Here is a 14332-nt window from a genome sequence, read left to right as displayed (position 1 = left end):
GCAGAGGCCCAGGATGCTGAGGGCTAACTCCAGGAGGCTGAACAGAACTGCAGGTGAGGTGGGCAGTGAGACCCCCACACCACACCTTTGGCAAAGCTCCAGGAAGCGCTCTCTGACCTCCTAGGTCAGGTTAGGTACAGCTGTGCCCAAGTTGCCCGGGTGGCTGAAACAGTCAGCTCCACTCAGACCTCCCCTCCTCCAGGAAGCTGTTTTTGGGACACCCCCGTCCCTGCTGCCGCGCCCACCAGTGTCCCTCACCACAGGCCTGTCATTGCTGGGATGATAGCAGAGGCACTTCTGCTGGATGGCCAGGCTGCACCAGCGTGTTCATAAGCTTTACATTCCAATCCTCACGCCCTGCATTAGCTTGCCTTACAGGTGAGAAAACAGGTTCTCAGATGTATCCGCAACTGCCCAAGTCACATGGCCAAGGCCGCTGGCAGGATCCAAGGGCACACACACCCCTGAGCTGGCCCCTTCGACTCCAGGGCAAGGGTGTTGAATGAAGGCCTTTCCTCCACCATATGCAAAGGCAGCCTCACCACTTAAAAAACAAAGAAAACTTTATTCGCTTGACAGTTTCTGTACAGCGACACCAGGCTGTGCAAAGCCCAGTGTTGTCTTCATTAAGCACATTCCCCAGGATGCCTGGTACGGCCTTCTTCTGCCCCAGGCCCCAACTAGCCACCCCTGTGCCCACTAGCGGACCCTGTGCCTTCACAGGGATGAAGCCTTGGCTCTGAGAATGCCTAGGAGGCACCGTTTGCTGGGGAGCAAGGGAACTGACCTTTGGCTTCTCTGTGGCTGGAGGTGTTCCAGCCCTGGTGAGGGGGATCCCATATTGTTCTCTGCTGAGCCCTCTGCACACCTTGGGGGGATCCTGGCTGGTGGTGATGGGTGGGCCAGAGACTCAGTTGTCCATCAGCTGGCCATGTCCCCATTTTACGTACAGGCAGCCTGAGGCCCAGAGGTGGAAGGATTTCTCCTTGCCACAGCTTCATCACACTTGAACTGTCGAGACCTCCACCCACTGGTCTGTCTGCTCCCCACCCTAGTCCCGTTGGCTGATATGGTGCCTCCAGCAGACTCCATGGCTTCCCGGAGGGTGGAGGGTCCCCAGTTCACCCTCCAGCAGGAGTGGCAGCAGCTGGGGTACCCCTAGCAGTGGCATGTGGAGAAGCTGGGGTATGCAGAGTATCCAGTTCTGCGACACCAGGAGGCACACCAAGTTTTCCTCTGTCCCTAACACAGACCAGAGGTGGCCCACCAGCCTCCCGGGTGGAGAATATGTGGAGTCAGGTCCCTGGGCAGCCCCTTGGTGGGCCATCAGAGACCCCTGGGAGCCAGCCTGCAGGGCAGGAGCACAGTGGCATGGCCAGGATCCCAGAAAGGGACTGGAGTGTCTGCCTCAGTTTCCAGGATAATGAATGGTACAATGGCCTCAGCCAGGCCAGGTGCTGGCTGCCGCTCAGAATAATCTCTGACCTTCGTGACTCTACAATGTGGGTATGAGGGTCCTTATTTCACAGATGAGAATACTGAGGCAAGTGAAGTTCTCGGCCAAAGCCACCCAGCTGATCAGCAAAATTCAGCCCAGGTCTGAGAGTCCACAGCCCCCGGCATCCGAGCAGGAGCACCGCAATCGACTCAGGGGCCAATTTATGTCTCAGGTTTCTGAGAAGGGGCCCTAGGGAAGGAGGGCGGGGTGAGCGTCACAGGCTGGAGGGCTGCGCCAGAGCGGGCCCCGCAGGGGCGGCGGGCACTGCCTCGCCCTGGGGCCCGGCCTCCTCGCCGCGCGCGTAGGTGAGCACCACGGTGACCGTGGCGAAGGTGGCGGCGTTGACGGGGAAGGCGCGCAGCAGCGTGGACGCCAGTCCCCGTGTGAAGACGCGCCAGCCCTCGGCTCGGTAGCTCTGGCGCACGCAGTCCAGGATGCCGCGGTAGCGCGGGGCTCCCCGCAGCCCGTCGGCCTGCAGCCGTGACTTGACCACGTCCACAGGGTAGGTGGAGAGCCAGGACATGATGCCCGACGTGCCACCTGCCAGCAGCAGCTTGGGCACCAGCAGGCGGTCGCCCGGCTCGCAGCCCAGCGCCCGCGTGAGCGCATCGTAGGTGAGGAAGTAGACGCCGAAGCTGGGCGTCTCTCGCAGCAGCGTGGACACCATGCCCCGGTTGACGCCACGCAGACCCTCGTGCCCGTAGATCTGCACGAGGCAGTCCAGCGAGCCCTTGTAGGTGCGTGCCGGGCCCGCGTCCTGCAGCTGCAGCCGCGTCTTGGCCAGCTCCATGGGGCAGCAGATGACGCACTGGATGGCGCCCGCCGCTGCGCCTGCCAGGAACTGGTTGAGAGGCGAGTCGTGGCCCAGGGCCCGGAGGGTGTTGCCCTGTACCCCAAACACCAGCGCGTTGATGAAGGTGAGCCCCATGAGCGGCGAGCCCAGGCCCTTGTACAGACCCAGCACCTGCGGGGGCAGAGACGCCATCAGAGCCGGCAACATGCACCTCCTGGGCCCTCCACGCGGAGAGGGGTCGGAGGATGGCAGCCCCAGCCCACCTCGGGGGCTCCTGAGGACCAAGCAGAATTTCGTTGGAACCTAGGTCCCGATTGGCCTCCTGGCCATCCTGACACCTTCCTTCCTGGCTCTCTGGTCTGGGGCAGTGGCAGCCTGGAGGCTGGTTCCCCATCCTGTGCCTCCCGAGCCCTACCAGCCCAGGCCACTTACACTCTCTTGCTTGATGATGGACTTGAAGCAGTGCAGCGTCCCGCGGTACTGAGGCTTCTCCACGCTCTGGACCTGAAGCCGCACCTGGAAGGAGAGGGTCCAGTGAGAGGCAGGCAGGCAGGGCCAGAGCACCCAGCTCCCGGGTCTGGCACTCAGGCTGCCTGGGAGGGTCTCCTAAGGAGGCTGGGCACTCAGGCACAGTCTAAGACTTTTGTAATTCCAGGGCAGGGCGGACCGGGTATCTATGCCTTTTCAGGATGGGGTGCCGGTAGGCAAACAGCTACAGGGTCAGGCTGCTGGAGACAGGGTAGGGGGTCCCCAAGATCTCAGACCAGTTGAGGTTAAGCCTCTTGTTTACACTATGGCTGCACAGTGCACTGCCGGTGGGGCATGAACGACCTCCTGAGACCGGCCTGTTCTCCAGGTGATGCCTGTCATACTGCTGAGTGGGCAGCCCATGTCCCAGACCAGGCTGAAGGTCCCCTGCCCTAATGTCCCGTCAGACTGGCTTCGAGGCAATAGGTGCAAAAAGTGATGAGCCTGGCCGGGTGCAGTGGCTACATCTGTAATCCCAACACTTCGGGTGGCCGAGGTGGATGGATCACTTGAGGTCAGGAGTTTGAGACCAGCCTGGCCAACATGGCGAAACCATGTCTGTAAAAAAAATTAGCCTAGCGTGGTGGCACACGCCTGTAATCCCAGCTACTCAGGAGGCTCAGGTGGGAGAATTGTTTGAACCGGGGAGGCAGAGGATGTAGTGAGGTCACGCCACTGTACTCCAGCCTGGGTGAGAAAGCAACGCTAAATAAATAAATAAATAATATAAGCAATGACCTTGGCTCCAGGAGCTCCTGCCTGGTCTCTGCCAGTAGCCTCTAGTGAGAACAGCAGTTATGAGTTAACAGAGCAGTGGCAAGAGAACAGCCAACAACCTCCTTGGGGACCCACGTCAGCAGCGCTGGGGCCTGGGACGCTGCTCAGGCCCCGCCGCCTCCAAGCCCAGTGGCCCAAAACCTCTTCCATGTCAAAGCGCTCTTTGTTGCCTATGAGCTTATCTCTGCTCGATAGGGGCTCAGACTTGCAGAGCGGGGGGTGGGAGTAAACTAGGTCAAGTCACATTCTCAGGGGCTGATTCCCTAGGTCTGACTCAGAAATGATCATTCTTACAGCCAGGGTCACAAAGCAAGTGCCTTCGGTACTAGGCAGCATGGGACAGGGGAGAGCTTCACACTCAATTATCTTGGCATTGGGACAACTGCCCCCATTTCCAAGACGGGAAGACTGAGGCTCAGAGATGTTTTACAACTTGGCCAGAGCTGTCTTCTCCAGGGACGTGAGTGGCTGTGTTGGTCAGAGTGAGGGTGGGAGGGAGTGCTGGCAAGGGAGAGCCCTCACTAGGAGCAGCCAGGCTTCTGCCCAGATTCTGGAACTTTTCCAATTCTCTCCACCAGAATAGGTGGGCCCTCTATTGGTGAATGCACTTACAAAAAATGTTTTGTTAGGAAACAAGTACCATCTCAGTACGCCCAGGACCTCAACAGCTGGAAGCCAGTGCTTTAAGATTGGCCCGAAGCACCCCTCCCACCCTGGAGGCCCAGTTCTTGGCCAGCACCTTGATGCGAGGTTTGCTGCTTTCCCTTCAATGTTCTGGGGTCTCTCTCTGTTCCTCCTGCAGGCCTAGCACTGGGACTAAGAGGGCTGTGTGAATAGAACCGATGTGACGTGGAGCTATCCCTTCCCAGGTTGGATACTCAGTGCCACCTGGGTAGTGTTGTGAAGTCTTTGCAGGTCACATACACTGGTGACCGCCCAAGTCCAGCCGCTCGGGAACGTCAGGCTCAGGTCAACTCAGCTTTTCCCACCAATGTGGGCAGAGGTCTCTCCCTCCTTTGTTTCTGACCCCTCAGTCTGTGACGAGCCCTCGCTCTCTGGGAGAGGAACTGTGGCCCAGCATCCCAAGTCTTGTCATCTGCAGCTCAGGCTCTTAAAATCTTGGGGTGACAGGCTCTCCTTTGAGGACTGATGGGAACGGACCCACCCCTGGGAAACTAGTCATTTGGACACAAGTTTAGGAAGCTCCCAGCTCCCCATAGGGCCGAGAGACCCCCACATGAGGACCCCAATCCAGAGGGGGCTGCTTTTTTTCGACCAGCCCGAGCCCCCACCCCAGGATCTGTGCTGGGCCCAAGCTTGTCTCACACCCTCCCTGTCCCCTGCTACGGAGGGAACTCTGGGGTTGGGGAGATGGGCACGACAGGGTGGGGTCCAGGCTGGGGTCTGGTTCACCTGGTCTGTACTTACTAGCGCTCTCCAGGGTGAGGCTTACGCCCATCTACAACAAAGTTACACTTTTGCTATGGATGGAGACAGCCCCTAGCTCAGAAAGTAAAGGCGGTTAAAGCAACACAAAATTTCAACATCACATCCAGGCACGGAGCCCCACAGCCAGCCCCCACCCACCCTCCCCATCCCCTGCCCAGGGATAGCCGGTCACCCCCTCATCACAGGTCAAGATGACTGCTCCCTGATGAAAGTAACTGTTTCCTGATTATTGTTGTGTCCAAGGAAGCAGGACAGAAAATTCCCTTCGTGCAGAACCACGTGTGAAGGCCATGTGCTTCAGGACGGGGGCTGTGGTTCTGGGCGCTATAGAGGAGATCCAGATCTTGGATTCTTTCAGTCCCAAGGGTCTGGGGGAATAAACTGTGACTGTCCCAGCCGTGAGATATTCTGTGGCCATGTGACAGTACAGACTGACATGGACTCGGGTAGCCCCTGATGATTCTAGGGTGCAGCTGCAATTATATTAAGTTCAAACCAGGCAAAAGGGGCCCGTGGTGTTGGAAGTGAGGACAGTGGGCCAGGCCTGTCATCCCAGCATTTTGGGAGGCCAAGGCAGGAGGATCACTTGAGCCCGAAAGCTTGAGACCAGCTGGACAACGTATCAAGACCCTGTCTCTACTAATAACTTAAAAAAAAATTAGCTAGACATGGTGGTGTCTGCCTGTAGTTTCAGCTACTTGAGAGGCTGCGGTGGGAGGACTGCTTGAGCCTGGGAAATCAAAGCTACAGTGGGCTACTGCACTCCACCTGAGGTGACAGAGCAAGACCTGTGTCTCAAAAAAAAAGGAGGAAGTTAGGCCAGTGGAAGCCTTAGAAGAAGGGGTGGGAGGAGTGGATAGGAGCAGGAGTGAAGACTTCCAGAGGGCTGGCCATGTTCGGTTTCTCCTAGGTGGCGGCTCCCCACGCCTGTGCTTTGCGATGACTTGTACACCTAGGATGTGTGCACTTTCTTTTTTTTTTTTGAGACGGAGTCTCGTTCTGTCACCCAGGCTGGAGTGCAGTGGAGCGATCTCAGCTCACTGCAAGCTCTGCCTCCCAGGTTCATGCCATTCTCCTGCCTCAGCCTCCTGAGTAGCTGGACTACAGGTGCCCGCCACCACGCCTGGCTAATTTTTTGTATGTTTAGTAGAGGCAGGGTTTCACTGTTAGCCAGGATGGTCTTGATCTTCTGACCTCGTGATCCGCCCACCTCGGCCTCCAGAAGTGCTGGGATTACAGGCGTGAGCCACTGCGCATGGCCGGATGTGTGCACTTTCTACATGTGCTGGACCTCAACTAAAAACAAACAGTAGCCAGGCGTGGCGGCACGTGCCTGTAATCCCAGCTATGTGGGGGGGTTGGGGAGGTCTGAGGCAGGAGAATCACTTGAACCCAGGAGGAGGAAGTTGCAGTGAGCCAAGGTCGCACCACTGCACTCCAGCCTGAGTGACAGACACAGACTCTGTCTCAAAGAAAAAAAAGTTCAGCTTTTTAAGGCAGGTATGTCCAGATGTGATGCTGGAGCGACACAGTGGCAAAAAAAAAAAAAAAAGGACCACAAATAGATCTTCTCAAAGACCACCCTCCAGACAGTGAAGTAGGGTCTGGGGAGTAAAATTTCATGGGCTGGAGGAACTCCTGTCCCTAAGTCACATCAGGGATGCTGCTTGTGGGCTCAGTGGCTTAGGACGGCGGGGCACCAGGACAAAAGTGCCAGGGGCTGCCTGAGGGGACCGGCCAGGAGCCCAGCGGGTCTGGCCGATTCGTAGCTCAGAGAGCCTAGGCCTCCGCGGAGCTGGAAAGAGGAAGCGAATGCGAGAGGCGTTCACAACACGTGACGACGAGATATAAACACAGTGCAACGTGGACACTGCCCGGCTGTCCTGGGCTGCTGCGGCCTGGGGGAGGCTTCACGGGTGGCTTAGCCAGGCAGCGCGTGGGCACGGCTGGGGCCCGGGGCTGCGTGGGCAGACTCTGCACAGCCTCACTCTCGGCAGGCTGGTGCAGGACACGTGGGGCCGCTGCCTGCCAGGAAAGTCTGGCCCTTCAGCCTCCTCCACACATGGGCCACAGGGGATGGAAGACTTGTGCTTCTCAGAGCTAGCATTTAATCCGGCATAAATCATGCCGTTGAGCACTGGCACGATGACAACGTTTGAGCCCAAAGATACAGGGACCTGCCCAAGGTCATGCAGAAAACCAGCTGGCAGAGGGACCCGGACCTGCACAAGGCCCAGGGACAGCACTTTTTAAGGTCACAGCCAATGCATAAGGCTGGGCCTCACTCTTGTGCTGGATGCAATCCAGCCCTATGGTAAGCAGTCACTGTCTCTGCCAACAAACACCTGGGCTCACTAGAAAAGGAGACTGGAAGTCTCCTGCAAACCCAGCTCAGAATGCGCATCCTGCCTTCCTTCCCTCATGGGAAGAGGGGCCACATGTAGTGCTGCCGGCAAGCACAAGGCTGGTCTGGTGCCCGCCACTCACAGCTTGCCCTGGGGCCCAGGGAAAAGGGTGAGGAAGGGCCCCACTGGGCTACTTTCAGAACACACAGCCCAACCACAAGTGGAGGGTGGGGGATTTATTTGGGAATTTCCAGCTGGAGGACATAGATTTCCTTGGTTTCTGTTCCGGGGGGTCTGAGAACCTGGAACTCCGGTTTATGGAGGTGTGGGGTGTTGTCAAGGAACTGGCTAACAGAGCCCTTCCTCACGCCTCTGGCACGTGGGAATCTATCACTGGGACTCTCCGTAAGGATGATCACCACTCCGTGAAGATCATGTTCATGGGAGGTACGAGTTTTGGCTTTTTTGTATTTTCTCTCTGAACTTTTCTTTCTTTCAAGGAAGTGTTTGGGGGAGTTCCGCATGGGAACAATGTGGGTGCCCTTGCTCTGGGTGGGAGGAAACCTCAGCACCTCGGTCCCAGCTGGCCAAGCCCAGGATGAACTCGGCCATGAACCCAGAATGTGGATCAGCCCCAGCTGGGAGATGCCAGGACGAAGCAGCGAGTAAGGTTCAGCCCGGCGCCCGGCGCCGTGTAAAAGCAGCTGCCCACCTGGGGCTGTCCATGGAAACGGGATTCCAGCCACCCCAGCCCTGTGAGCCTCTTTCCAATGTACGCGCCGAGAAAAAAAAGCAGCGATGAGACTCACCTTGACTGTGTCAAACGGGTGTCCCACAAGCACGCCTGCCACACCTGGAGGAGGAGAGGGGGACTTGTGACCCACATACCTCAGAAATGCAGTGCAGGGCACTGGGCATGAGGGGGTGCTGGCAAGGAGGACTGGCAGGAGCTCCTGCAGGGGAAAGGGGCATTGCCCACGCACCTGTGGGTGCAGCAGGCAGATCCCGTGAGCCTCTGGAATCCTCATGTCCAGTGGGGGGGGGTATGCATGTGACATCCCAATGCCATGCCAGCATCTGTCCCATTGAGCGCTGGTGACCCATCTGCAGGCTGTTGCTCTTCACGGCGGACTGGTCTGGGTGCCTGACAGTGGAAGCTGTCCCCTGGGAGGCTGCACACACTATTTCTGGGATGTCCCATTAATCCAAACACCTGACATGGGCAGGGCGCTCCAGGGATGCTGGACTTTGGGGTCAGACCCTCCCCAGATTTGAACTTTCCCCTGCCACGCATCAGCCTGGCGTGCTCACAAATGACTCTCTCTCTAGGTCTCACTTTCCTTACCTGTAAAGGTTTACCTCCCTCCCCCAGGGAGTGACGACCTCAGGTCTTGATGCAGTGGCTGACAACCCCGTCCCCTTCCCTGGGTGGGAGCCACCTCGAGCCCAGGGAGACAGCTTGTGACTGTGCAGTCATCCTTGGTTATTATTTCAGGTCCTGCCAAAAATCCAGCCCCTCTTGAAGGACAAAGGTTCACCCCTCCAAAACAGCTCACAAACACTTCTCAAAGAGTCCTAAACACTGTGTAGGTAGCAACCATCTCTGAGTCTTGCCACCACTGTGAGTAAGGCAACCTCATTATCCATTTCACAGGAGAAACAGGCTCAGCAAACTGACTCTGACTCCCTTGCTCCTCTCCCTGGAGTTTCACCTGGACATCTGTTCAAGCTCTCCCTTTACTGCCAGTAGTGTTTCTGTATAATTAAAACAGCTAGCATCTGTTGGGTAACAAACATTACAACCCATTCTCACTTTTCCACTTAATGCCTGTGGAAGTCACTATGCATCTCCACAAACTGAACTTTGTATCTTTACCTAACATCCTCTTCATCCTTTAACATTTTGGATCTGGCCAGGTGTGGTGACTCATGCCTGTAATTCCAGCACTTTGGGAGGCCAAGGCAGACAGATCACTTGAGGTCAGGAGTTCGAAACCAGACTGGCCAACATGGTGAAACCCCGCCTCTACTAAAAATACAAAAATTAGCTGGGTGTGGTGGCGGATGCCTGTAATCCCAGCTGCTCAGGAGGCTGAGGTGGGAGAATCGCTTCAACACAAGAGGCAGAGATTGCAGTGAGCTGAGATGGCACTACTGCACTCCAGCCTAGGTGACCCACAGAGCGAGACTCCGTGTCAAAAAAAAAAAAAAAAAAACCTTGGACCCTAAAACCCACTTGATATTAACTTTAACTTTGCCAATTCTGCTTTCTCTTTGGTTACATGTGACTGGTATGATTTTGTCCAACCTGTAATTTTGGTGTTTTTGTTGAGACAAGATCCCACTCTGTCACCCAGACTGGAGTGCAGTGGCATAATCTCGGCTCACTGCAACCTCCATCCTCTGGGCTCAAGCATGACCATCCTGTCTAAGCCTCCCAGGTAGCTGAGACAACAGGCACGAGCCACCACACTCAGCTAATTTTTGTAATTTTGCCAGAGACGGGTCTTGCCATGCTGCCCAGGCTGGGTTCAAGAAAACTCAAAACTCCTGGGTTCAGGACAACTCAAGCCTCCCCAAGTGCTGCGATTACAGACGTGAGTCACCATGCCCAACGTGTAATTTTGAACCTTTTCTTGCTATCTTGTTTTAGACGTTTTTTGTAAGCAACTATAACTGGATTTTGTCTAAAGCAGTCTGATTTTGCTGGAACAACTGAAGGATGTGACATTTTTATGCCACTCTATTTTATGTGAATGGTTTCTTTTACTCCTTTTTCCATATTTTTGATGGTTTGGGAAAATTACTATTCATTCCCTTTCTTTTTTTGAGATGGAGTCTTGCTCTGTCACTCAGGCTGGAGTGCAGTGGCGCAATCTCGGCTCACCGCAACCTCTGCCTCCCAGGTCAAGTGATTCTCCTACCTCAGCCTCCCGAGTAGCTGGGAGTACAGGTCTGCCCCACCACACCCTGCTAATGTTTGTATTTTTAGTGGAGAAGGGGTTTCGCCATGTTGGCCCGGCTGGTCTAAAACTCATGACCTCAGTGATCTACCTGCCTTGGCCTCCCAAAGTGCTGGGATTACAGGTGTGAGCCACCACACCCAGCTATTTATTCCCTTTCTAATTGTTAATTTGTAATTTCACCAAAGGGTTACTTCCTGTTTCTAATACTTCTAATCATTATATAGAAACAGGATAAGCACCACCTCCCCCATGACTCTGTCTGCCTCCTTCTGTCCCGCCCACCCTAGTAAGAGCTACCCGAAGAAGGCTCCCATCCCTGCCACTTTCCACTGACATTTTCCTAGAGACCGCGAGACTCAATTCACAATTCCCTCTCCTTCCATCTTGGGGTCTCTACTCATCAACTGCCATTTCATTACAGCCTTTATTTTTTTTCTTTTTTTTTTTTTTGAGACAGAGTCTCACTCTGTCACCCAGGCTGGAATGCAGTGGTGCGGTCTCAGTTCACTGAAACCTCCAACTCCCAGGTTCAAGTGATTTTTGTGTTTCAGCCTCCCAAAGTGTTGGGATTACAGGCGTAAGCCACTGAGCCCGGCTCAAAATCTATTTCTTAATCTGACTGGGGAACAGTATGAACACTCTGGTGGAGAATCCTGGGCCCAGGCCAGCCTTGGTCCTCTGGCTTTCAGTGCTACAGATGAGAAATCTGCTGCCAATGTGTTTTTTTGTTTTTTTCAATTCTGTGGGGAGGTCGCTGAGATTTTATCTGTGGATTTCAAGAATGTCACCAGGAGATGCCAAAGGTGTGTCTTCTTCTTTAAAGTAACCCTGCCTGGAACAATACCAACACGTTCACTGTGCAGACTCATGCCCTCTTATGATCAGGGAAAATTTCCACTATTATTTATTCATCATATTCATCATCTCCAGACCTGCTCCCTCTTCTTCCGGAACCTCTAACATTCACAGGCGGATGAAGCAACCACCAAGCCTATCTTTTCTTTCGTGACTTCCATCTGGGTTTCTGGTTTTCTAGGCCTTTGTATCCTGGAAACAGTAAATCCATCCTCTTTCCCACTTCAGCTTTTTAATTTTCTAAATTTGAAAATCCTAGTTCTAGAACCTCTTTTTTTCTTGGGCATATCTGGGTTTCTCTGGGTTTTGGAAACTGAACACTTGCCCAGGATGTGCCGCTGGACTTTACTTCTCCTTCCAGCGGGGGGCGCCTCGAGGCCCCTCCATGTCCCCTGAAGCTAGGTCCAGCTGTGGGGTCCCCTTCCTGTGGGTACATGGTCACGCCTCTGGCCCCAGACCTGCCCAGGTGACGGCAACAGCAACAGGGCAAAGGACGGAGAGAGCAGAAAGACCCTTAACCCACTTGTCTCTGTTGGGAGGCTCCACTCAGGTCTCCCAGGACAGGCACTGGTTCCCACTTTCTCTTCTGACTTGTTTCAGCACCCTTCGGCAAGGGGCTTGGTCTCCTTCACCCAGAAGAACCCGTCCTCAGGAATGGCGTGGGCTGTGAGGCCGGCCTCCCTCGGACCGGCCTGCTCACCACCTTCCCGAGCGCACGAGGAGGCCTCCAGTCACACCAGAAGCAGAACCCTGTCTCCCAGCTCCAAAGCCACTGTCTACTGTCCTCCCTAAGCTTGGCTCCAGGGGCAATCCCCACCCCATGGTCCTCAAGGGCTGGGGCGGGTGGGGAGGAACCACTGTCCTGGGGATGGCTGGCAGCAGAGGTGGTGGGAAGAGGCACACTCCCTTCTCGGGGTTTCCCTCTCCTCCCAGGTTCTCCCACTCCCGGCTGAGCTGTTCTCTCTGTGCCTGCTTCTGTCCATGCCCCATCCAGAGCCCAGTGTTTATGTGGCCTCAAGATTTGGGTTGATCCCCCAACAGGGGAGGGGGGGAGGCATTCCAAACCTTCCACCATGCAAGGCCTCAAGGATGCTGTCAGTCAAGGAACTGGCCCCGCCTCCCTGAGAAGTTAAAACACGTGACCCACACTAGGCGAATAGTAGGGAGTGGATAGTCCCCCTCCCCAGCCACCGAGGAGAAGCACTGGTATCATCTGCCCTGAGCCTGCAGGTCCCAAGGTGGGGTGCCTCTGGGCAGGCTGTCAGGGACCTGGAAGCTGGGACACGGTCAGTTCACTGTCCTGAGGGCCCATCCTGGCCATGAGGGGAGCACGTGGTGTGACTTTGCTCTAGTCCCTCCACCTCCCTGGGCCTAGGTTTCTCCGATGAGACCAGGAGTGAGCCCCCAGGTGACTTCTGTCCTTGTCCACCTGGGAGGCTCAGGCTTACGCTTGTAGAGCCTTAGCTGGGTGGCCATTATGTGCCTGGGGGCTGCAAGAAAAGTAGGGCCTGGGGGCGGAGGGGTGGCCTGTGCCCCAGTGCTACAGCACCAGACAGTGCCAGTCCTTGACCTCACCCACAAACCTGGGGCAGGGGGCATGGATATGATGTCTCCCAGGTGGGCCCATGAGGATGGACAGCGAAGGACATTCCAGGCAAGGAGGCAGCGGAAGGGCAGGCCAGGCAAGGAAGGGCCGAGGAGACCACAGGTGTGCCTGGAGGCGTCCAGAGACCTCTGCCTTCAGGGCAAGTGTTCCTGCCCCAAACCCGCCTGTTTCCAGAGCAGCGCCGACGCACCCCTCTGCCCCTCGGGGGAAAGAACCCCCACTCCCCAAAGGCTGGAAGGAGGTGTTGGCCCGAGGACGGCCCCTCATCCCCCACCCACTGGAGCTGGAAGTGGGTGGGAAGCAAGGGTGGAGCAAATAGCGAGATGGGAAGCGGGAGGGGAAGGTGAGAATGGAATCTGCAGAGGACACGCCCCCTCTGTCTCCAGGGCACCCGGCACTCGGGAGAAACTCCCCAGTGATTAACAGCCAACTCTGGGCTTTGTGCCCCGCAGCTTCTGACTGGGTGACCGACCGGGAAGTTCTAACTCCCTTCAACGCACATCACTTCCCCAACACATTCCCTTTTCAACGAGTCTCTCGCCCAAGAAGCAGGCTCCGACGCCACAGGTTTAAAGACTTAAGGCCACGCTAGCCACTCCCGCCAGGGCTCTCAGCGCTAGCCAGGAGCTGAGGCTTTATTCAAGCCAAATTCAAGTAGATGAAGAGCGAACAAGGGCAGGTGCTGGGGAGAGAAGTGGGACCAAACAAGGACAACCGGCCGGTCCTCTCTGTAACTCCCGCCGCCAACCACCCTTCCCCCCCGCGATATCTAACCTAGCCTCCCGATGAATCCTGGTGAATAAATTAACCCTCAGGGTAAAAGCAGAGAAGCCAGAGGCCCAAGAGAGAAGTACCGTGCCTGACGCCTACGGCTGGGGCACGGGAGAGCCTGGACTGCACGCCCTCCCGGGGACAACGGCGTGGAAGAAACCCCAGGGCCGCGGCCGGGCCTCGGAGAAGGTGCCCCACACCGGCTCGCCCGGCCCACCTACCATCCCCCTTCCGCCCCCAGCAGCTCACCAAACCGCGTAGGAAGGGGCGGCGTTCCAAGGCGTGACTCGGCGCCTAGGGTCTGGCCAAAGCGGTTGAGTGCCCTCCAACGCCAGCCGAGTAAGGGGTCGGCCCGGTAGCCCGAACCCCGCTGGACGGTTGCGAGGGACGGGGTGGAGTCAGCCCCCAAATATACAGCCGGGGGAGGGGACCCTCTTCCCAGTGCGCGCGGGACGGGGGTGGGGGAGGGGAGGGAGATGGCCCGGGACCTCGGCGCGGGGGGCAGTGGGGCATCCTCCCGGCAGTCCTGGCCTCCGCCCAGCCACGGTGCTGCCCCGGCGCCCCAGACCTCCCGTCCGAGCGTGCCCAGAGAGAATAAAGACACCTGCCACCGTGGATAGCCCGGGCCTGAAGTCAATTCACGCCCACGAGAGCCGCCCGAGGCAAGAGCACTGTGGTCCCCATTCACAGACGCGGCGACCCCCGCCAGCGGGAAGGCGCGAGGCCAGGGCGTGCTGGCGGGCC

At 56.7% G+C, this 14332-nt stretch overlaps 1 protein-coding gene across 5 annotated transcripts; it reads right to left on the bottom strand.

Moving 5' to 3' along the window:
- Positions 1 to 545: 545 nt before the first annotated feature.
- SLC25A29 (solute carrier family 25 (mitochondrial carnitine/acylcarnitine carrier), member 29) lies at positions 546 to 8761 on the bottom strand. 5 transcript variants are annotated; one of them, XM_011951477.1, is made up of 4 exons: positions 8200 to 8244; positions 5025 to 5096; positions 2724 to 2807; positions 546 to 2462 (listed from the first exon to the last, which is right to left on the bottom strand). In XM_011951477.1, the coding sequence occupies exon 4, from the start codon at positions 2424 to 2426 to the stop codon at positions 1713 to 1715; it is 714 nt and encodes a 237-aa protein (XP_011806867.1). In that variant the 5' UTR covers positions 2427 to 2462; positions 2724 to 2807; positions 5025 to 5096; positions 8200 to 8244; the 3' UTR covers positions 546 to 1712. The 5 variants fall into 5 exon arrangements, with proteins under 5 accessions (XP_011806867.1, XP_011806868.1, XP_011806866.1 ...); XM_011951478.1 differs by lacking the exon at positions 8200 to 8244 and adding an exon at positions 5218 to 5252 and having other exon boundaries at positions 5025 to 5055; XM_011951476.1 differs by lacking the exon at positions 5025 to 5096.
- Positions 8762 to 14332: the final 5571 nt, after the last annotated feature.

This window comes from Colobus angolensis, unplaced genomic scaffold (assembly GCF_000951035.1).
Source record: "Colobus angolensis palliatus isolate OR3802 unplaced genomic scaffold, Cang.pa_1.0 Scaffold32, whole genome shotgun sequence".
NCBI classification, from domain to species: Eukaryota; Metazoa; Chordata; class Mammalia; order Primates; family Cercopithecidae; genus Colobus; species Colobus angolensis.
Note: the sequence above shows the minus strand (reverse complement) of the source record. Positions and strands in the feature narration are given on the sequence as shown.

What these genes read in the sequence shown, in the direction of transcription:
- SLC25A29 (XM_011951475.1), bottom strand. Translation starts at nt 8,494, where the DNA reads ATGGGTCACCAGCGCTCAATGGGACAGATGCTGGCATGGCATTGGGAT. An exon ending in TCTGCCTGCTGCACCCACAG is followed by an intron (nt 8,244 to 8,373) that starts GTGCGTGGGCAA and finishes CTCCTCCTCCAG; the next exon opens with GTGTGGCAGGCGTGCTTGTG.